Source organism: Mizuhopecten yessoensis, unplaced genomic scaffold (genome assembly GCF_002113885.1).
Source record: "Mizuhopecten yessoensis strain PY_sf001 unplaced genomic scaffold, ASM211388v2 scaffold10839, whole genome shotgun sequence".
Lineage (NCBI taxonomy): Eukaryota > Metazoa > Mollusca > Bivalvia > Pectinida > Pectinidae > Mizuhopecten > Mizuhopecten yessoensis.
The window spans coordinates 626,372-651,820 of NW_018408747.1; the positions used below are offsets into that span (position 1 = coordinate 626,372).

Genomic DNA, 25,449 nt, shown 5'->3' on the forward strand with positions numbered 1-25,449 from the left:
TGTCGAAAGCGCTGCGAATAATATGAAAAATAGAGCAACAAAGAACATACAGTAAAACCCCGCTAACTCGAACCCGTAGGGTCCAGATCAATAGTTCGAGGAATACATGGTATTCGACAAATCCGAGGTTCGACCAACATCGTCTTTTTTTTTATCAGGTGGGACAACAGACAGTACGAGCACTGCAAATGCCGCTGATAGTAGATGATAGAAGAAAAAAGAAGTTTAACAAGATGACATCATTCGATAAGATTTAAAATAGCTTAACAATGAAAACGTATAGCCACCGGTAGTAAGAAAGTAAATAAAACTAAAAAGCTGCATGTGTACTTAGTCCGCCATACTGTAATACTGAATAGAAATATTATTATGTTGCAATATATTATCACTATGTAAGTTTAAATCCATAACATGCATATATTCTTTTCGTTTTGATCAAGAAGTCAGAAAGTTACCATAGTATGTTATTGAGGTTAATTATCGAAATTATGTCAGATACGAGGTCACTTTAAGATAATGCATTATGTCTGTTTTGTGTTTTTCGTTTCGATTGTCAGTACTCGACTCTGAATTTTTATGTTTGCCCATTTTAAATAACATTGTGGTTACTGGATGTTTTTTTAATTTCAATTTCAGGCAATACTTTTCCAATGTGGATTTGAGTAACTTTATCATATTACTCTTACATGTTGTACAAATACTGTCTCTGCTGCCTTGCTCATGTTACGCACAATGGCGATGCCCTTACACGTCCCAGGGTCGTACACGTGTCATTTCATTGTCATATTGAGTTTATTAACAAGTAACATGTGACGATATCCACGCACAAGTATACGGAAACGTATCAACATATTGTCTACAGTTGTGTCAATGTTTATTTTAAAATCCAACTTAATTTTAACACAGCATTTCTTCCGCATTAATAACAATAAGCAAAGCCGCTTTAGTGTTTGTTCTTACAAAAATAATAACCCTCCAAAATAATATAACTATGCTGTTTTCACAATACAAATGAATTTGGTTTGTCTTAGACTATTTAGATAGCAGTTGATTGTCGATTTTGCCACTGTAAGACTAACAAAACTTTAAACAAGTTGTCTCCGTCATACGTCACACGGGATATTGAACCTAAATCATGGCTTCAGATGACTCGGATGCTGGGCACATCTGCCAACAGGGAAACACAATGACAACAATTCAAACACACTGGTTTACGTTGGATAGAATTTTTTATTCATCGATAACTACATCAAGAGTAGGATGCAATGAAAAATGAAACACAATATAGTCACCAATGAATGTAAACAAACCTACGTCGTCCTTAAACGTTTCATCGTGGAGATCTCAATTGTATTCAAGATATTTAACAAGAATAAATTTATATTTTACATTATTTACCGATAAAAATCATCGATATACATTTGTTTTTCTTTCATGAAATATATATCATATAAGTAATACATAAACAAACGACTGGTGTCTACTGTCCACTTCTAGCAACTAAGGAAAACCAATGAGGTACAAGGATTGTGTGTGTGGTAGGTGTTTTAGGGTAGTAATACATTATTCATGTTGTTGAAATCAATTTAAAACTCCAAATTGACCACTTTAATATCATATTCCATTTTCAGTGATTTTTTCCTGTAAATTTTACATTTTTTGACAATGAAGATTACTATAAAATTAAGTATGAAATTTCATTGTTTAAAAATATAAAATCATTTAAAGTAAGATTTATTTTGTATTGGTTATGAAAATAAATAGAACGTTAACATTAATTCAAGTTTTAATGGCATTTTTTGCACTTGTGGCTGTATTTTAATCAACAAATCATGGCATTTAATAACGTATTACTTCTGGTAGAAATAACAATTACTGGTAAAAATAATGACTTGTGCGATGTTGTTTAATTGTAAGGTAGACTCAGCAGGTAACCTGCATTGTGCTATGATATGATGGAATGGGGAATTCTATAACGACTTCGTTTTCTTTTTCAAACACAATCTTACTGAAATGTGAAAAGATAAAAAAAAAAAATGTGAAACACTTAAATGTGAAACAGAGGATTGAAGAGAATCAAAACGGACATTGCACTAGTTTTGTGAATGGGACTTAAAACCCGGTATTCGGGAGTATTGTATATATACAAAACACACAACAGTGCGAACTGACGGACAACATATCACGACACATTATATTCTACGATATCTCAACTCAACGATAAATAAATAGCATTTCCACCAGGAAATCATTTATCTGTTTCCCGAAGTGTAAATATTCACATTTCATAGTTATGTGTATTAAAACATGACGTCATAATAGAAAGGTGTCCTTTGACATCATCACATTGTCATATGTTGGAGTGTAACAAAAGACACCTACTCCTGTGGTAATGTTGACAGTTCAAACACTGTGGTTTCTTTAACGAACTTAATAAATTATTATGAAGAATCCGATTCTCAAAACTCGTATTGATGTCTCAAATTTTAATTATTCGGAAGCGAGACATAATGGAGATTGCCTCGCTATGGAGTCCAACCACTCGTGATGAACGGTCTATGCGATCATTCAGTGTGTTTTCTACAATTGTGGCCACGTACCAATAAACAGGCTTGCCTTGATATGCAGATAACTATTGAAGAGCTCCGTATGGAAATTAGCTGCCCTTCCTGTGGCTAAACGTGTATCAGACACGTAGAAAGGATCCTCCGACCGACGGGAAAATATTTTAGAATACTTCAGTAGTTCTGTCTGTCATAAGAAAATACTAAATATTTGCCACTCACAATGTAAACTGTTTAACAATATCTGTCACACAGCTTGTGCACTTTATAAATAATATGTTTATAACAATCACTTTACACACATATTGTCAATCTTGGAATGACGTTGGTTAAAGGTAAAAAAAATGTTCACATATATATCAAAACGGATGTGACGTCATCACCAGGCTTCCGTCATTTCCTGTGGAGGATGAGACAGTGAGGTAAAGGAGTTAGCTAGGGACCTTGATGGACCCCCGGGTCCGAAGGGGCTCTCGTGACTGTGGAGTACCAGGGAGTCGGGGGACCCTGAAGATGGCATCATATCATTTGGCATGAACTGACTATCCGGAACCATATTTCCTGAAAAGATAAAAGTATATAACAGATAAGTATAAACGGACTTAATGTTAAAATAGTAGCCTGAATATTAAAAATACAATGAATGTCAGTCAGGATTTAAAAGCAGACAGACACATTCAAACAGTGTGCATGAAAGATGTGGTAGCCAGGTAAAACTGATATAAAATTTGAAATATAAAAAGATATAAAAATATATAAAAAATATTGAGATATCATAGATAGGACACTAGAACGGTTATTTCCTACTTTGTTATTGTACAATATAGTAGCGAACAGTATATATATATATGCATGTTTCAATAGAGATTTCGAATATGTGCTAAACTTAAAAGACAGAAACATATGTACAAATAAAAAGTGAAGAGAGCTAATTTGGCATGTGTTAGAAAATCAAGTAGTTGTTCGTTATCTGTACAAAGCGTGAATATTTAATGTCCAGTTCATGTAATTTTGATATATGCATCTGCGTAGACAACCAGTTATATCATATAATCATGTACGTATTTTGTATAATAAACTATCTAAGATACAGGGTATTCCTATATGTGATTGCTAATATATATATAATGTGTTACAGGTTTGCGAGAAAGTGTGTACCAATGGAGGGTTACATCTCAAGGAGGATGTCTGCTCGTATGGAGTCCTACCTATCCGATATATAGTAGCACAATAGTGGCCTTTATCGATCCGTGTCACGTTAATGTTTTGCACATCAGTGGACAATAGGAAAGTGTAACATCTCATGCGATACAATAACATGGTACCCTTCACTGTTCACGAGCTACTGTAATGTGTCCGATACCTATACACTTCATTTATCTTCGTCCTCGCCATTTTACGTGCATAAATAATCGGGTACAATGGCCCACGTGTCGCAGGCCGAGTACCAGTGAACTGTTGTTACATCTGCTTACGGTAATTGCTACTTCATACACTGTCGTATCGACCTACGGGCCAGGCCGAACGACACACTGAGGTGTCACACCATTCTACACAGGCCATCCCACAGCATGCACAACGAAATATATCGCTTTTATTATTTCAGGCCAAAAATTAAATATGTTATCATCGATCAGATTTTTTAATCAAATATATCGTTTTAACACACAATTGATTCAAAAGTATTTTGTCGTATCTATTTATAAAATATTTGTCAAAATGTGATGAGGTTAAATGAAATAAAGCATTGATATTTTTTCATACATAGAATCGCGTATTTATCTGTGATAATTATGCAAAACATATATTTTGTCTTCTGGTGAATTCATGTTATAATTATGTTCTTTTGTCCAAAACTTACATATCATGCGAATTAGTTTTATTTCCATGTATTTAAAAAGGTTTGATTATTCAATATTATCATAAAAGATAACAATTTTTTTTCAGCTGTTCATACATTCAGTGATATATGCAGATGAGAAAAACTCAGATTACGGCTTTACTCTCGATATTTCTTGTTTGTCAGTGTATTATATATTTACTTTGATGTATTAATATAAACAAAGAAAACACGACCTGGCGTATCAGTAGTTTTCATTTAACAGATCACAGACACGGACTCAGTCATAATCATGTTGTCTATAAGGAGGCGGACAGCCATATACTTTCATCACTGACTCAAGAAAAACATTTCTATTTTACTTTTTTTTTAACTTGCTACAATCCGTTCTTTCAAATATACTCCGTCCCCAACTCAACAAGCATGCTGCTACTCTCGTGAATCCCCTCCTTGGCCCCCTTTCCAATTTTAAAGACGAGCTCGTGCTTCAGTTCTCCATAAATGGTTGGTTTGATGAGATTCTCCAAGATCTCGTGATAGTTGTAAAAGGAAATAGAACAAACCTCGGGAGAAAATATTGTTTTGCGATCAATACGCTTCTGCCTTATCTTTCACCACAGACCAACCCCCTCTACCATTCCGAGCAGACGACAGCCAAACGCGAGCGCCAAAATCCAATTTCCTTATTTAGCTTAAATAAACAGATCGTTGGCAATGCGCGCACAAATAAAAATTAAAGAATGTAATTCCAATGTATTCGTCAATGTGCATGCTATTTCTTGCTTCATTAGGGTCTTTAAGTGACTATTTGTTTCTCATAGATCACATTTCCAAGCACTAGCATGAGACATCTAATATTTGTCGATTTATAAACTTTTTGTTTTAGTTATTCGAAACATATGATTAATTTTGTAATTTTCACATAAAAGAAGTTGTTTTTGTTTGTTTGTTTGTTGTTTTTTTTTCTTCCATTTTTTCTTTTTTCCCCTTTATACTTTTTTATGATATTTATTCAGTATTTGTGCGTTTATCTTGACGCGTACTGTTTAGATGTAAGCAACGACATTTAAAGATTATTCATTAAGAAATGCTTAAATAGATATATAATCCAATATCTGGTACCTTTTGTATTAGAGATTAGTTCGGAAAGAAACGCATGTTATTTACACACAAAATATAACATTTAGTGTGGGTTTTTTTCCTGTATGAAATCGTATTAAACATTTTGTTTGGTACTTATTCAGTACAATATCAAGGATTTGTTTATTCATTGTATGAGCACTATTTAATGATAAAGTCATTACGAATAAAGCTCGAACACAATTCATTAACATTGTTTTCAATAGTTATTCGATTTATATTTAACATTCATGACCACAACTTTGCGTGGCACATCCACTAGTTTCCGCTAGGAGAAATACTTTATGAACGGAGTGATATCAAGTATGGGAAAACATATGTTTTATTGGTGAAAATGGTCATAGTTAATCAACCAGTCATGATTAACCTGTTGTTTACAGACATTGTTATCACAACACCTGCATTCGTCATGGCCTATGAGGCATATCTAGTGACGACCATAACAGTAAAACACCACCCAGCATCCAGCTGGTCAATGTGAAGATGCTTCACACGGAATGAAAAGCGGCCTATTCCCAGAACAGTTAGTATTGTGTTCTGTCTAACAAATCGTGACAAAATATGGTTATTTTATTAGTAAACACTGTTTCTGTGATGAATGATTTAAACACTGGTACAATAGGATTGCTGGGCAGGAATAACGTAAACAAAAATAAAATAATATAGTATATTGAATGAGTAGCTATAGTGGAGCAGCGGTTCATAGCTCAATGAAGTGAGACTGATATTATGGTTATCATACTGATATGATAAGGTAATGTGTAATGCGGTTTCAACATTTATATCTTACTGATTTACATTTCAATATGAACTGTTAAACATAAACCTGGAGCAAATGAAATGTTTCGGTATGTTTAATGAAAATGCCCTTAGGCGTTTAATACTGACAATAATGAAGCCTTAGACATGCACGTCGGTCTGCCGGTGTTATCAGATGATGTGCAATGAGGCTTCGTGGAATTGTTCGTTTGTTAGAAACCTGACTATCCTACCCACGCGTTAATATTGTAAAAGTTCATCACACCCATTACAGGCTTTAATTATTGATACGCGTATAAACAAAAACATGAGGTTCCTAACAAATTGTTTTTTAATGTTGTTGTTCGTTTTGGAAATGGTATAATTTGGTAACTGGTACGTTTCGGAGACAGATTTGTTTCTCGGCCATGTTTTTTGCTGATTTCATTAATAAAACAAACGCTACAATGACAAATTGAAACGTCAGATATTACGCACGAGAAACACTACCATACTTGGTATAGGTACTTTCAATTTTACATACAAACCAATATACCAAGTACTTGATCCTACATGTTTAACCATTTCTCTCTGTATTAGACTGTTTAGGTGTTTTTTTATTCTATTCTGATCCACTTTCCTGTTAATTAATTTGTGGTTTTGTTTACATCCGATGCAATATAATACTAATCGTCAAGCTTTTATTTAATTCGGTACATGCGTTATTTGTTGGTTTAAAATTTCAATGTTGACAATTGTTCTATTTTTTAACAATCAATACGTAACCTAATCATATATAGAATTGTACTTGTCAGCATCTCAGAAACATCCTCTCGTTGTCAGTATAAAAGTCTTTTTTTTTATCAAAGCATTATTTTGAAAATATGTTTTCCTGTGTGATGTGAAGGTCGGTGCTCCCCGGTCATCGCTAGGAGGACGTGACATTACTTGCATTTGACTTAGATTTACATGACGGATGTTTTCGATGAAGCAGAAAACGCTAACCCTTCCGGATTACCTGGTCTTCTCGAGTTGTTAAGGCTCTCCGTGTGAGTCTTTCCTTTGTTCATAATGTGCCATAGGAATATCGATTGTGAGTTCAAATTACGGTTTCGTTGACACTTTGGTATTCTCATTTGTTTAACCCCTGACCTCATTAGCCCATACCTACCTTTTAATTCTAAATTAAAGGTGCGAGAAATAAATTTAAATGGTACGTACCGTTATGATGTAAAGGCTGGTCGAGGTTTAGAGGCGGGGTGCCCCGTGATGACGGTGGTAGGAAGCTAAGGTTTCCAGGGCCTCCTGGCTCGCCTTGTCCGGGAAAAAAGTCGCCATACCCTTGATAGCCAGCGTAAAATTCCTGTCCATTATCTGAAAAGATAAAGTTCGACATATGAAAAAAACCGAATTCATTTTGAAAAACTTATATTAGTGTTTAAACATATAAACAAATAAGATGAAATTAAATTCAAAATCTTGAAAATATTTGTTGTGAAAACCGTCGGCCAATATTTAATTGATTTTTTATTTATTTTTAATTGAAAAAAAGACAGCCATTTTCTTACATTCATGTTTATTTATCATAATATTAATAACATTTCCATTATTTTGATAATTTATTCAAATGTTTACCAAATCAATACAAAACATGTCTAAGGTAACGGTGCTGTTTGGATGAAATTTCATCATATCTCTTGGCGAATATATACAAATTCAAATCATCAATATGTAGTTTTCGCTTTTATAACCATCAATCTCTGTCATCACATTTTTTTTTATAATATTGCCATAACAATTACTTGCCATTTTTGTTTTGCCTGAATACATGATTACTGAAGTGTTAGATTTTGGCGATAGTGGTTAGGCTATCACGAGTTTCCATCATCGCGGAGTGATATTCAAAGGATCGACTAGTTTGTGATGGCGGAGCGATAACTTCCGGTAGGGTAATCTCTCATCAGCCCCGCCCTATCTTATCGTGGTTGTCAAACTGGTGACGAGTCGTGTCTATATATGCGTATTATGACGGCTGCTGAGGGTTCGGTGGGGCAGCTAAACATGCATGACTACAAACAACCTATATCAGATGAGGCTACGACGAATGAATACGGGCTATAATTGATGCATGGCTGGTCCTGACGATTGATATGGACGTGCACTAGCCTGTATATAGAAAGTACGGTAAACGATGTCCATTTCATCAAATATAGATGTTCATAACAAAGACTGTCGTACGTGTATCTATACGCCATCTTCTCTCTCCTACCAATCATTGTCCGGCTATTTTGTATGTACAAAAAATAAATTGTAAGGAGTGTGTTACAGAAAACATTTATTTATTTATTTAGCTAATATGGGAAGATAGAAATCATAATTATAAGTGATGTTAGAATAGCGCATTTTGTTAGAAATGTATGAATGATTAGCCTGTTGCTAATGTTGGAGGTTAACTGTTATGTGTTGCTAACGTCTGTAGGCTACCGATGCTAAGAGTAAAGCGTTATCTTTTTGGAAATGTGAGGATTACTCCATTGTAAATAAACTGCAGTGTGTTGTCTATATCAACAGAACGCTATAGCAAACTTTTATATTGTATTAAAATTGTGCAAATGGTTTTGTCAAAAAACATTCTCTCTGTGTTCTGTGCTCTGCGTCATATGTCATTTTCTAAACAGAAAAGCCATTCTGAGTTTTCTGTACAGAAAACAATCCGAATAGGAAAAAAAGAAAGAAAAAAAAGAAAATCAATATTATTCCGTTTGCGTTTGGTTTTCTATTTTGTCTTTATCTTTAAATCTGTGGTCAGGTTTCTAGCAGTGACGAGGCCTACCACACATAATGTATTTTACTCTGGTCGTCTTTGTGCGGGATATGCCGTCTGGGATATAACTTTATACCTATAGACAGCGTACTGCCCCTTGACTCGGCTTGTACGGTCGAGGGTAGACTGTAATAAAATTGACAAACTGTTCGGGTCTGTCAGCACCCCTTGTTGGCGGTGAGGAGTGGAGTCGGGTTCTACTCATGGGTAAGGCGCACACATGTCATCTATCAATGTCTGACCGTATACAAGGCGCGTATACAAACCGGAGCGGATCCGAGCAGGAAGGATCCGGAGACGAAAGTTTGGCATTCTTTGATACACCGTCAAATGAGCCATTTGTGCCTCCGACTACATACGAATCGATTGTTTAGAGGTGTAGGGTTTCCAACAGCGAATGAAGATAAATTTTAAGAGTTTAAAAAAATGAAAGGTTCGATCTCGGATTACGTGTCCACAGGTGGTAGAAATAATCACACGTGTGAAAAATAATACACTGTGTCAGGGTCAAAGGTGAATTTATACAAGTTTTAAAAACATCGAATGAAGTGTTCCTGTGAATATTTGCGGTAAATACATCCCCGGTACAGTGTAGGACGTGGGGTACTCACTTATTGACCTACACAGATATTTAATTTTAAAACGTGTCTTAATTTACTATCAACACTCACAGCAACCTTTAAATTGCCAACACCTTATACAATCACCAATTAGTTGCGAGTTAATTTGATGTTCTTTACTGCCAACTTATTTGTTGTACTGTTGAACACTTATCATTTTGCTTTTATTTAAATCCGTAAATCCATGTTTTGGCTATCTAGTATGAACATTCCTTGTTGACATTTGTTTCAAATTTTCAATATTAGATAACATACATTTGAAATGTGAAATTATGCTTGTCAATACCCAAGAATCATCATTGCTATGTCGGTATACTGTTATATTTACAGCAATGCTTATAATCGGAAACCCTCGACCTAAATAGCATAAACATCTCTCAAATTGCAAATCTCTTTTCCTTTTAACGGTAGGTGAAAATTTAGTTTAAAGCTATTACATATATGTTGTAACACCGATTTGTCACTATCAGAAGTCGTCTGAAAACACGAACAGTCAGTATTCTCAGATATAAAGCGAACTCGAAGTGATTTTGAAATTGTCCAAATCTTACATCATAATAAGTACTTTGCCAATAATGTGTTTACCTCTTTCACCACTGAAGACATATTTGAACTCTTCCAATTCAAAGGTTGGAATAGTTCATTATGAAGTTTCAGGGTTGAATGAGTTAAACAACCTCATGTATTAAATTGTATTTCATATCTTGTTACCATATCTGTTTGTACCAATCACTGATTAAATTTAATTGTAGCTATGCCGAGATACTGGGAACCGCCTATACTGTAAAAGTGGAAATTTGCGCGTTGTGCCCATTAAACAGATCGCTGTGTGGAAATTTGCGCGTTGCCACCTTTAATCTGATCGCGATGTGTACATTTTCGCGTTGGCAATAGTTCTTTAATCTTTATATTCTATTTCTCGAAAATCTTTTCATTAATATTCGTGTGTGGATATTTTCGCGCTTATTTACTCGATGCTAAAAACGCGAACATTCTCGCACCGCGAAAATGTCCACTTAAAACAGAGTTTCGCGAGATTATATGTTTATCTCGCATAAAAAAAATCCGACACAACGAAACAATGGATAAATAACTGTAGTTAATCATTTAACCAACCACAATTAAACAATAAAATGATAGCATCAATTGTTCCTTTCACGAACCGAAATTCATAGTTAATAGATGTGAGAAAAACAATCGCGATAATAAAATATTCACGAACAAAAATCATTTGGACTATCGAAACAAGTCACGTACTAGGGTCTTGTTTTGATACTGACGAATTCGAAGATCAATAAAATACCTGACAATAATAAACACTTCTGCTAGTTATTCATAGTCACTCCAGTAAAACGATTTACTATAGACATATTTTAGTACACCATAAAACCACCTGTCTCGTGCAGTGACGATTGTTTATGTTTAACGGTCCATTGGAGCATGGAACTTTAAAACAAATCCACAAAGGTCTAATCCGGGTGCATGGCTGTCGGCTTATTGATGGGTGCTCTGGGAACATGCATGTGCGTGCATTTCTTTGTCAGTGTGTTTTGTTCAAAGCGATTATGTCGCGTTATGCTTTCAAAGTGATGCTTATCCAATCAGGAGGTCATAAAAAATTCACGATCTCCGCACCATGTTGTGTCATAAACGAGAGTTTCTAACGCTGCGTGGTTCCTAAGGTTTTTGTTTCAAGTCTGGTCCTGGCCATTACACTCGACAATGGCGGAGCATCTTGGTGACAGACAGAATTCCGAGTCCGCGGGAAAACGTTTGATCGAATCACAATACAGTTCTAAGAAAAGTACCGGAACATGTTAGTTTTTGTGTCTAGTTGTTTGTTCATATTTTAGTGCGCTTAATGTGAACGATAAGACATGTTTAAAAGAAGATTAATACATAACTTGCAAAGTTTAATACTAATATAACAGTAACAAGACTGTTGGCCTATTCAGAAACTACAGGAACACCTAATGGGACAAAAACGCCGGAGGACTACTAACGTTTGTGTTATGTTATCGATAACGCCCGAGTACAACTAACGTTTGTGTTATGTTATGGATAACGCCCGAGGACTACAAACGTTTGTGTTATGTTATTGATAACGCCCGAGTACTACCATTTTCTAACTTGTGTTCTATATAACATACACTAACTACACTTTACAAGGATAACATAAATTCTATACATATATAAATACATCTTTTCACTTGCCTACGTATTAGGGCTAGAATAATCATATACAACATGTATATTTTATAATTGTATATCTAAATACGTCTACGGTTCGTATCTGGTTATACAGAGTACAACCATCCTTTGAATATCATTAAATCAAATGTTTACATTACGCCAATGCAAACACTGTATGCGCATCGGTGACAAGATTTGTTAATCAAGTGATAATACTATATAAAAGTACACTAGAATGTGGAAAGAATTTGTTGGTCATATGACAATACCGTTAAAAATATATTATGACATCGACAGGATTTGGTGATCAATTGACAATACCATTAAGAAATATACTAAGATGTGGAAAGGTCATGTTGTTTATTTGACAGTACCGTTAAAAGTATATTAGGATGTTGACTGGTTTTTTTTTATCATTGAAAGTAAAATATGAAAGTCCTTGGATTCAATATGGCCACGTTCAGATAATATCGATACAAATATTAAAAATTCCGTGTTTACTTTAAAATAAATCCCTAAAATAATAATTATATTAATAAAGCCCTTTTAAAAAAAAACTAGATACAAATCTCAACATCAATGGTTTTATTGATGTATAAAATATGTTTTAGCACAAGTAACGACTCGCTACACGTTCTGTACTGTTTACCCTATTGTAAGTAATCAATGTCCTCTAAGATAATAAGAGAAAGCGTGCTAATGATGATAGTTTAGGAACATCTTAGTCTGAGGAACGCTTTAACTTTACCATTCAACAATGGCGAACATACAAGGATGCTAAAACACGACATGACCACAAATTAGATTACACCAGAAACAAAATGGCGAACACTGAACAATCTACCAAGAGCATGCCATGATTTCAAGATGAAGCGAAAACCTTTAACCTAAACAAACGGTGAACACTGAACTATCGACGAACAGAACATGCTAGGATTACAAAACGACGTCACAATGAGGCCAAGGGCGTGGGGAATGAATACGAAATCAGGGGCGACCACCGACAACATGAATAGAACGACGGTCGCAGTCTGGGGGGAAGAGGGGATGAATACAACATTAGACGCCCAAATCCCCGTATACAGACGCCATAGATGCCATACCCCTGGGACCCGCGCGCTCTGCCAGGGCGGGATTAGTGACATTAAAATTCATAGGCAAGCTAATCCCCCGTAATCCTCGCTACTGCTGGGTCCTGCCTGGGCCCAATGAGATACGGAATACGTGATATAAAATCGTTAAAACAGGCACAAAATGGTTTCTTCTAGACTGGATGGAATCCCAAATTATTCATCTTTTTTTTAAACTCGACATTGTCTTCTACTTCCCGGCGTGCAACCCTGAATGTCCCGCTGGTGGTGGCCCCTAGTGGCCAGTGAGGAACTCAGCCGTGTAGCAAGCGCCTTTGGCAAATCATACGAGTGTATATCATTTTCTATTTTAAAAAGAGAAATCTTATAACTTCCTTCGTTTATACCAGTAGAACTCTATCTATATAATCGATGTGGTTATTTAAAGAGCGAATTTGTCCTTTGTTTTAAATCATTCTGTCTCGTGAGAGATTAGCATTAAAGTCGTTTTTTATTCTCCTGCTTCCTCTTCTTGGAATACCAGTAACCACTTTGTAACGTTACGTTTTGTAAATGTTAATGCGCGGAGCTGACGAAAGGAATGTGAGGCCGTGTAACATGGTAGGTCCCGAGTCATACATAAAACATGTACCGCCTACATCAGTAATGACGGTAAAGTCCCAGGGCCAGGTGCGCTATTACAGGTATCCCACGAGTGCTAGCTTCAGCACCAGTACCTAACATACATCACACCAACACGGATAGGTATCTGACAGTGCTCAACACTATGTCAGATTGGAGAGTTTTAACTCTGATTACGCGGTGTGATCTGAGTACCTCAAAATGACAACACATAGATATAGGTAAAGGCAAGGATGTATAACGCTAGTCACTTCAAGTAGGGGAGATAACTACCTTTTTTTGTTTCTTCGCGAGGTGGCGTTAATTTAACACCCCTCTTACGTCAATAAATGTGCTAGATAATTTTTAATTTCACTTTTCGCTATGAAAGCCATATACTTTAGAAAATAGATTTCAAATTGGTTTATTTAAATCGATCAGCAGCACATTGTAACCTTCACGATTTTCTTTAACATTTTATTATCTGTAATCCTATTTCTGGACTTGTTTGCCGAGTTATTTCCCTTTTACTCACGTGATTACCAAATTGACGCCAAAACAAAAGAAAACAAACTCAAGGTAACGAATAGAACACTATCAACCCTTACCTGAGAAATATCCGAATCCGGGTCCTCCCATCATTTCTGACTCGTCCAATTCACTAGGCGACATTCCCGTCCGCAGCGCGCGCATCCGTCGTGGGTTCCGGAAAAAATGTCGTCGGGCACCTAGAGCACTTAATTGTTTCATTCTTCTTTCTTTAGACCTTCTGTTCTGAAACCATACCTGGAAAATACGAAACATTGAATTCATCAGCAACGCAGTGACAATGAAATACATTCAAAGACACTATCTGAAAAGGATCTTAACTACAACATGTTGTCTGTTTGGTTTGGTTTTCTTTTTCTCTACAGTAGGATGATGCAAGAAGCTTGGCGAACGGGGACAATAGCTCTACGTAGATCTATTCCTTTGAATGCTGAAATTCAAATTTATGACGGTTAGAATTTATCACTACGTCAGTTTGGAAATTGCAGAATTGTTGTAATAAAGACGCGAACTTTTCCTTAGACATTCGCACCGTAATACATTTTCCGGTAGTACTGGATAATCTTGATTGAAAGTTAAATAACTTCGATACGTCGAGAAACGATAGTATTCCTATCTTTAATAAGCATGAGCTACTTCATCAAGAAAAATTGTTATAGTTCACTACTTCAATAAGTATTAATTGCATTGTTTCCCTACTTCAATAAAAAGTGGTAGGATAGTTATATTAACTGTACTGACTATGCCATCTTAATGAAAGAAATAATTCAACAACTAGGTTAAATTGTCAACCGAATCACAGAAAAAACACATATTAAACGAGGGGGTTTTCATTGCTGTAATTTTGTATTCATCGCTATAAAGTTATACAAATAAAAGAGAATTGAATCTGAACGACTGTTATCACATTGAAATTATACTTTTATAACATTGATTGCACGAACAGCACAGTACCAACGCATTTCCATTAATTTTATTATTTTTTCATTTTATTTAGAAAAAAAAGGTGGTAAGATGGAGACCAAATCCAGAGTAGATATCCGTTTAAATTTCCAATATATCTAGGGGACTTAACGCTGGTAAATCACCTGTCTTGCAAGCCTCATTAACGCCTCAAAACCTACAAGTCATATTTCAGATTTAATGCAATGCACTTTGATCAAATCCTGGAAAAAAACTCAAACGCGAATTGATAAGCCTGAAGTTAGCTGTAGGTAAATTGGCATTATGACGGTAATGGCCTCACATTATTGAAACCAGCACACACACACCTGAGGTAGGTCCTCTCAAAGCAGGCGGATGGCTGTGGGCAAATCGTTTTTACAGTTCTAAGTAGATGTGACCAATGTTAATAAATCTGATGATGGATTCATTCTTAATTGGTTTCAACGTCAGGTGTACTTTAAAGTTACAGAAAAAAACTTAATTATAATTTTTACATATTGTATGTGCCAAAAGTACATATGTGTAATGACAGGCAAATGAGGACGACACTATGACAGATGTATAAGTGAAGTAGTACGGGTGACACGACAGCCTAACGCTCTTGTACATATGTTGACGATAGAGGATAACGTCGCGTGCCCGAGTAGATGAGACTGCAAAGAACTTCAACGTAGGTAGATCGTTCTGGTCCATCTCAGGAATTTACAAAGAAAAAAAGTTCCAAGAGATTGCTATCAAGAACCAAATTAGCAGGGGCGTCGCTACAAGATGTCTGCCAGGTTGTCAAAGTTACCCGACAAGCCCATCAACAAAGCCTTTTGCATATATGTATCTGCGTATTTGTTACGTTTGCATCAGGTGACATTTATAGCCGTTGCTGTTTGTTTTGATTACTTGGAGACTATGGACCGGTTCTGGTCTCGCTCCTGGAAACTCTACAGAACAATTTATAACTCGAACATCACAAGACAATGTTGCTCATAAAAACGACGTCGGTCATTACCATCAGTCAAAGCTCTACGAGAACCACCTAACAAACCAGCGGGATTCTTTCTACAAACCGTCCAACCTGTCTACCAAAGTCTGCTATCATCCATTCGTTCAACTTACAGAGTCCTATTATGCAAAATACAAACTTTTGTTTCATAAATCAGATGTATGTTCTGAAGAGATGGTTACCAACCAATCTGAAAGCCCTAAGTTCATTTTCTGATTTAATGTAATCGGAAAAACAACACTTGACTGTACAACAGTCCAATGTCTGTAAATTCGAGCTATCATATGTGTATATTGGTCTACCACGGGACACTAGCTGATATTATGGTCTGAACTAATTTGTCTACCGACTTATGATATTTAAAGCAAAAAAAACACCTCACTAAATATTAAAATCGATATCTGTAGTTATATATAAAAAACAGAAAGGTTTTCTGTGTGCTTCCTATGAAATACAAGATTATATATAAATACACAACTGTTGATATTTGACGGTAAAATTAAAATTAATTGGCCAATTATCCGCTCAAACATGTAACGTAATTACATTGTACCATTGATTGCGGCTGACGTCACCGACATTTAGAGGTGTTTGTATGTAGGACGTCCGGAATTGAACCCATCGCTACATAACTACACCAGTCTCCGGTCTTAATACTGTCTGACATTTACTAAATGACACCGTCACTCGATTACAAACACCGCAGCCAGATCCGTGTATGTTTATTTTTATTGAAAATTGAACCGGTATTTCGTTATGTTAAGGGGAGGTATTAATCAAAACTCACGTCGCAGTATTTTGTTAAGACTAAGTACTTAAATGATAACACCAGTGACTATATCTAATAAATTAGAGACTAAATGTGATGTCAAGTTTGATGAGATGGCCGCTGAGATTGGAAATGTCAGTCGGAAGACTCGGGTAAGGATGAGGTGTGTGTCCCTTGGGCTCCAGGCAGGTGTCAATTAAACTCATCATGTCGTTGTGTCATTCCAACATTTGACAAATTAATAGAAAGTGAGAGCGCTCACACCCAACAAGACACGTGTTTACAAAGTATAACGATGTTTTACAATGTATAAGCGATACGGTCATCACTTACGAAGAGGTCAATTACCCCCCATTGAGAGATCCGGGGTCGACAATTTCCTCCCCACGGGGGTCTACTTAGCTGACCATTATCCACGGACTCGGCAGATTTAGTTTGTCCGACTCGAACCTAATGTGACAGTCGTTATCTCTCGGGCATCGATAACACGCACAATGGCGATGATCGTGGTCCAGTTTCAGCCATTCAGGGTAACCTACTGGGTTTTATCCAAGTCTCTCACCCGTAAATGGTGATACTGTCAGTTTTGGAGTCTTGCTGAGATCAAATGAGATTAAGTTGGAAAAGAAAACACAAAGTAATTGTTATAGGTAGTTTACTTTCGCTTCAGGGCAGGTGGACTAGGTGGTCACAGAATAGGAAATAAAATTCGTATATACAAGTCATGAAAACAGCCGAGGGTGGACATTCCCTATACAAAGCATTGTTGTGGCTTTCACACAGATGTGACGAATACCCGGGATTGACAGCCTTAGAATGTAGTGTAAGCGATCCACTCGGCCATCCTCGACTGTTATTCCGGGGATTATACAATCGGTGTGGACATTGGGACTAAGACAGAGCGATTGAAGCAATAAAATCACACAAATACTTTAATCGACTTTGATCATTGTTTTGTTTATAGAAGGATTTATCGTACAGGCCCAGACCCAGAATCGCCGACAGGTGAGTCTTGGAGCTGGTCACGGTTCCTTGAATACACAGGTGTTTGTGGTAAATAACAGTTCGCTGAAAGACATTAGGATATTTTTGTTTGTGGTTCTTGTGAAGTACCGAATGTGAATAGAGGTAAAGAAAGTATTGCCAATGGACTTTCTATATATGTAACTGGCACAGTTCCTCTTTCTTCGGGACTTTGGATAGAAATTGTATTACTTGATGTCAGTGAACCGTGCGATTTTATTTTTCATCTTAATTTATGAAATTTTCAAAACTTTGATCTTTACACAATATATTAAATAGCTGTTCTCTGTTTTAATGAATTCGATGTAATTTGAATTAACGACCACCTTCAACAATTGTGTTCTCCATTAAAGAATAGAAACACTTAAAGAATGTCCCACGCGCTTGCCCTTTTCTGTCGATGACTTCGGGACATTTACTAAATATAGACGACACAATCATTCCTAAAAGGCAAAAATTTAAAATTCCAAACAATTAATCAAAGTTAAAGTACACAAACTCGAATTCAATAAATAGCTATGAATCATAGCAGTGGACAGAACACACATCCAGGTATACACCAGTTACCCCCTACACTCCTGGGGCAATTTATATCTCTCGATTGTATTCTTATTAGTTATGACAGCGTCCCAAATAGAAAAATGCGCCAAAAGGAATGCATAGCATGTCTTTCTGCGTCTGGAGTCACGGTTTGTTATTTACATTTTTTCCGTTTTCAAAAGTCAGACTGTTTTCGCGTCGACGATTGGCAAATACAAAAAAACTGTGGATAAATGCCACATTCCTGTGACGACAATTGGCAGTGTTTGAAATAAATGCACAGGTAAATCCTGAGTTTAATTAATCAATTAATTAAAGTGTGGTATTTTAGATATTTACATATATTTTTGTATACACAGAGGTGTAAATTAAGTAATGCGTGGTATTTTACTACGTGCAACAGCAGCATGGGTGTTTCGCTCTACTTTCAAAAATAGTATGTCTCGATGAGTGTCAATTAATCAGAAGGAAGATGAAGGTTTAATTATCTGTATATATTTTTTAAAACTAAAACCGTATACAACATTGAACGATACACCAAATAATGTATAATTTATCTGACCCTCCCATTCATCAACAATCAAGAATCAATCTTAGTCTTGACATTCTAAAAATACACGGTAATTTCTGAAGCAGGTTTTGTTATTAAAATAGAAGGACTTCTTTTTTTCTATCCCCACCAATGAAGTCACATCTACGTAGCANGGGGGGGGGATGGGGGACCATGGGGAAAAGCACCGTCCACCCAACATCAGGCAACGCCGTATACCGTTATAGTGTATCTCAACATCAGAAAACGTTCATGCATGAACGACAAAGTTCATCAATATTGAGTATATTGCCGAGCGTGCACACGGAAGGCGTATGTCGATATGATTTAGTCGAGCTGTGTCTACTGAGGCGAATTACATTTCCAATAGCCGCTGCGGATACGTTTTGTTCTTACTCATATTGAGTGTCTAAGAATTGATCCGGAAGCCGAGTGAGAATGATCCGGAATTTCTTTACACGCAAATTTGTTAAAGTAAAGTAGAATTTAAAAATTATTCCTGCTCGAATAGATTACTTTGGTTCTGGCTTTAAGTAGGTTTAGTCTTGAGATTTAAAGAGAATGAGGTGAATCCATGCATTTTATCGATTTTGTCGATGGCATTCCGATGAGAGTTGGCACTTCCTCTACTCAGATATTAGACTCGGGTAGGCTATGCAATGTTAGCGAGTAGCCAGCGAGAACGGCAGAGGTAAAACAAATACAGACCAGGCTCACATCGCTGTGCACCTGTTTAGGAGTACACATAAAGATGATGTAGGGTGTTTTATTTTTCTCTGAGCAGTAACTGGTACGAGACGCTACGATGCATTTCGTCAATACACGCGGGGTTTAAATCTGTAATCCCCTTTATGACATGAATTTCCACTCGAAAGGGTACCCATCGTTTGTATTTTCTGTTCTAGCAAATGGGGTTTTGTCTGAGCGACCACAGTTGGGACCGAGACTTTCCGAAGGGATAATCCCCATCTCGATTATGGAACAGAAAATGGACGACTAATCTCTTGATGGGGAATCGATTTGAAGTCATTTCCACCACAGATATGTGTAATGTTCCGTGGCCAATAGACAAAGCCCTGTACCGACACCCCCCGGCAGGCGTCGGGCCCTGACGGAAAAAACTCTCTGGAGGGTAGGAGAGCCGGACCGGGGACCGGGAATATCGAGGTGTGAGCTCGTGAAAATGTCCGTATATCGCCCGAACCGTGAGCAGAATAGCACAGCGTGCGAACATAAAGTTATAATAAATGTATTCCGTCACGCCATTACTTGTACCCTACACGGTCATGGTGATGGCGCCATCACGTTCAGTTGAACGTTTGTAATGTATTGAACTACGAGAGCTTAAAATAGACAAGTTGAAATAGACATATCTTTTATCGTTACAACACGCATCTCTCATACTGGTATTCATTTACCGTTGTCTATGGTAATAATAATCCTAATAAAAAACTTATGCACTATTCCGTTGCTTTATTTCATTTTTATTAATTTGTGTATTTAACGTAAAGTTATGCTTTAATTAAGGATGAACAGGTAAAATAATAAACAAATTTACTACGGTAATTAAAATTATTCACGAAATTTGATTCCGCTCGTTATCAAATTGTTTATCTAAACAATGAATAATTTCCTAAGTAAGCTTCTTTTAATTGATGTGTTAAAATAAAAAAAAATAAAAAAATAACTACTGTTTATTTCATGACAGGAAATGACTGAATCATTTTCAACCAGACTCATTGTACAATAATTTATCAAGTAATACCGATCATTTCTCCGACAAAGTCGAATCGATGGAATTGATGACGTCATACAGTTAGGGAGATCCCAAGATTCCTAAGTGGCTCAAAAGTCGCATTATCTGTGGGTAACTGTCTAAATATGACGGGGAATCGCTTGTCAGCCCCGACACCGGATCAAATACACATTATACACCAGGAGGCGCTTCGGTCGACTGGGACAGACTGCCAGTTTGTCCTCCACGTAGTCTCCAGGCAGGAAATATGAAAATTATCAGTTTCCGAATCTCGACTTCCACTCTTGAGCGAGCTTAAAAAGGCTGCTCACGATCGCTTAAGTTTTTTTTGTTCTCAAAGAAAAATTACATTCGATCCAAAGAAATTTGATTTATGAAGATCGAAGAGAAGATATTGTACCACGGTATTACGAAAATGGGAGAATTTCCAGAAAGGGGTTTTCCCATCGCATTTAGATATAAACATTTGGAAATATTGCAAGTAAGTTGTGATACATTGCCAAACGTCTATAAAAAAACGTTCCCCAGTCTTATTCATGATGATGACCCAAATAAAAATGTATTGGATCGAATTTCGATCCGGTAACATGTGCAAGTACCGCAGCTGATTTGGGTCGCTTTTGGTGGCAGCGTTGGGATAGTGTTTGGTGGTAGTGAAGGTTTTGACACTATGTCAGGCAAGACACACCCGGTCCATCATTACGCTAACATTGATCCATCAGGTCGTGCGGAGGACATTATTAACAGTCAACAACCATTGTTGTTAGTGGGAAGGAGACACTGTAAGACCTAGCAATCGAACTCAATAAATTACAGACACATTAGCTCGCGCTTATTGAACAGCTGTTCAGGGCGCAACCTCGAGATGTGGTTATGAATAATTATATAGGGGGACAATGTTGTTATCGTGGTCGATCAGATTCATTAACTTTATTTAGTTCCTGATTTTTTACCACATAAAATGTTACTTTGAATTTCTAAATAATAGATGAAGACATTTTATATATGAAAAATATTTTCCTCGCAGTCGTTAATGCAATAAACACGTTGTTCGACATACTATATTGCATCTAGCCGTGATATTACACGAATATCTGTCTATGTATAAGATGGCCACTTACTTATCTTTATCAAACACGTCTTACTTAGTTTATAAAGAAACAAAATCAATGACATTAATCGTTACAGATTGCAACTTGGAAAAACATTCGGGGTCTCATATATCCACTAATCCCGTAGGAATTGCCTGTCAAGTCCTATCGATATCGTACCTCTACGCGATATCATCTTTACGACACCTAATGGCCAGAACAATATAATTGATGGTCGTACAAAGTCCTTAACGGGGCCAATGTTAGGCCTATTACAGAGTGTTTTAGATAGGACGTGTTAGGTCGCCTTATAAAACAATAAATGACTTTCTGGGACACGAACACGAGTACGAACCTTACCCGGTTGATAAATAAACAGTAACAAGTAACTGATACTGATTGTTATCTGTGAATCTACCTTTAGTTGATTCCTTTTCCATTCTTGTGGCTTTTTTTTTGCTTTTTAATGAACGTGTGGACACCCTTTTTAAAAGATTCTGTGATTTCCATTGTTTTCGCTTAAAGACATTGTAATAATTGGATATTCTCTCTAAATTATATTGAGAGAAATCTTTACAGACATTGTCATAATTGGAAATACTCTCTAAATTATATTGAGAGAAATCTTTACAGACACTGTCATAATTGGAAATACTCTCTAAACGATATTGGGAGAAATCTTTACAGACATTGTCTTAATTGGAAATACTCTCTAAACTATATTGGGAGAAATATTTACAGACATTGTCATAATTGGAAATACTCTCTAAACTATATTGAGAGAAATCTTTACAGACATTGCCATAATTGGAAATTATCTCTAAACTATATTGGGAGAAATCTTTACAGACATTGCCATAATTGGAAATACTCTCTAAATTATATTGAGAGAAATCTTTACAGACATTGTCATAATTGGAAATACTCTCTAAACTATATTGAGAGAAATCTTTACAGACATTGCCATAATTGGAAATTATCTCTAAACTATATTGGGAGAAATCTTTACAGACATTGCCATAATTGGAAATACTCTCTAAATTATATTGAGAGAAATCTTTACAGACATTGTCATAATTGGAAATACTCTCTAAACTATATTGGGAGAAATATTTACAGACATTGCCATAATTGGAAATACTCTCTAAATTATATCGAGAGAGATCTTTACAGACATTGCCATAATTGGAAATACTCTCTAAATTATATCGAGAGAGATCTTTACAGACATTGTCATAATTGAAAATACTCTCTAAATTATATTTGAGAGAAATCTATCCGATACTTCTTCGTCTGATTCTGTAAGGTAGCGCAGCGCTTCCGGATGCACTAACCTGGTTCCCACTTAACTTTCCTATCGTCTACTGTAGTATAACATTCCAAATACCAGTATAGCCATTCTTCTCGTGTATGTATATGTATGAAGCTATTAAAGGGAAAGTACAGCGATAAGTTTTGCAGGATCATTATGATATATGGAGGTAAAATAGATCTTAAACGAATCTTGCAGAGTTTTGACCTTTTGTACATTGTCAGTATTAGTATTATAGCAATTGAATAATTTATTTCTGATGAATTTAAAAAACAAATTTATGATCAATTCATATTAGAACTGTTTTATAAGATGTTTCCTAAATGCAGGGATGTTTTTAAACTAACACAGGTGTGATAAATCTTAATTTCAAAAGATCCCTTCATGTCCTTTTTCCAACGTTAAGGGGTGAAGAGCAACCCTTTATGTGGGAAAAGGCACGTTACGTTCTTTACATAATAAGAATTGCCACAATTTGTCTTAATGAATACATTTTATTTTTATTTACAAGTTAGCAAACGATGGAACTAGAGGAGTTATTTTAACAAAACAACCAAAATTAGATTCTTACAATATAGCATGTTTTAGCACAATATAGCATGTTTTAGCACAATATAGCATGTTTTAGCACAATATAGCATGTTTTAGCACAAAATAACATGTTATAGTACCAAATAACTTGTTTTAGAACAAAAAACCAAACACATGTATAAGTCCAATAGAACGGTGGGTAGTATAAATTAAACCTCTTTACATTTAATGAGAATGTTCATTGTATAGTTATGTGGCTACAGTAGTACGGTCCCTAGTGGCAATAAGTCAATGTAATGGGCAAAAGTTGCAGATAAAAGGGTCATCGAGTACGATCACATTCACGCCTGCATCTACTACATTCTTTAAAAGACAGACAAAAGTCACAAAAATCCTTATTTCTTCCGCTATCGATAGCAAATTGTTAAATTCCCCAGCACTTCATGCATTCAACCCAATGCTAATACACACAAAGGCCATCATTAATCTTCCTCATCAGAAATGTGTTACCCTAATATAAGCTGATGTCACTTTACATAATTCTTCTCAAAAATTCATTTTCCAGTTTAGACCCTTTCACTGTATCAAACTCATTATACGGTATTATATTCATAAATTCAATTTGCAAGTGACGCTATGACCAGAAAGGTGATTTTTTATTACCGTTACTTAAAAACTGGTTGCACACAATAACACATAGTAAGATAGGGCTTATATTGGAGAAGCAGAATGTAACGAAATTATAAATAATCTAATGGACAATCAAGATCTCTATATTAATTGTAAAAAGTTTGACACGTGCATTAAAAACTCATAATACCGCGTTAATATTTTCATTAAAACCCATTAACGTATGGTTTTCATACATTTCTTGAAATATTTATCAAGGAGATTTTTAAATGATTGAAATCCATTATTAGCCAATAGATTAATAGATAGACTTTTTCCAGTCATTATGTATGATTCATGACTTTTCAATCACAGATAATATGGAGGTCATATTTCGACTAACTAACGTTTACAAACTAAAACACGACTTTATAAAGAAAAAACTTGATAAGATATCAACAAATCTTCAAGAAATTGGATTAAAGGTTAAATTAAACATAAAATTTTCACTTTGGAAATTATTTAGGTAATTATATCTAATTTACATATGAAAAAATAGCAATTTATCACGTGGACCAATCAGATCACGTCATGCCATGCATGCTAAGGAAACTGAGACCGGACTGGTTGGCGGTAGTCTGGTAAATAAAAAACAAGCAAAATCCATTTCCCGTTATCATTTCACTTTCATCGTGTAACGTTAGAAAAATGTTTATCGACTAGTTGTGTCGCTCGTTTTTTCTCGTGGATCACGTGCCACATACTCGTCCTGTATCATTTTATCAGCGAAGGGATCTTGTGCGAACCCTAATCGTTTAGAGTGATGAAAATTGCGCATATACACCCCTTCCCCAGAACCAACTCATCTCCGCCATACTCATTAATCAAAAAGTGTATATTAGGGTATAGCTATGATCTAGTGGTGTTGTGAGTTCGTCACGGCTGACTGACTCTATAGGATATCGTCCCATCATGCCTCGGGTCTCCCCACCCGGAGTATGGGTGGCATAAGCTCCTGACGACTCCACGCAAACAAAGTACCACTTTTGTCGTCAGCCCTTTTGAAACGAGAACGCTCTTCTATCATATGCCTAAGTATTTCATAAGAAAACGTTGCACTTGAATGCTTTTAGCTAGTTTTCCCTTTAATCATGCTGAATATATTTT

The 25,449-nt window shown here is 36.0% G+C and overlaps 1 protein-coding gene across 1 annotated transcript in view; it reads right to left on the reverse strand.

The window, feature by feature from the left end:
* Positions 1 to 1,898: 1,898 nt before the first annotated feature.
* LOC110462872 (LIM/homeobox protein Lhx1-like) overlaps positions 1,899 to 25,449 on the reverse strand; it is a gene marked incomplete at its 5' end in the record, with an annotated part of 49,352 nt that continues 25,801 nt past the window's right edge. The window contains 3 exons of the mRNA XM_021517104.1: positions 1,899 to 3,125; positions 7,504 to 7,656; positions 14,219 to 14,396. Coding sequence (XP_021372779.1) covers positions 2,944 to 3,125; positions 7,504 to 7,656; positions 14,219 to 14,396 — 513 coding nt within the window. The remainder of the gene's footprint in view (positions 3,126 to 7,503; positions 7,657 to 14,218; positions 14,397 to 25,449) is intronic.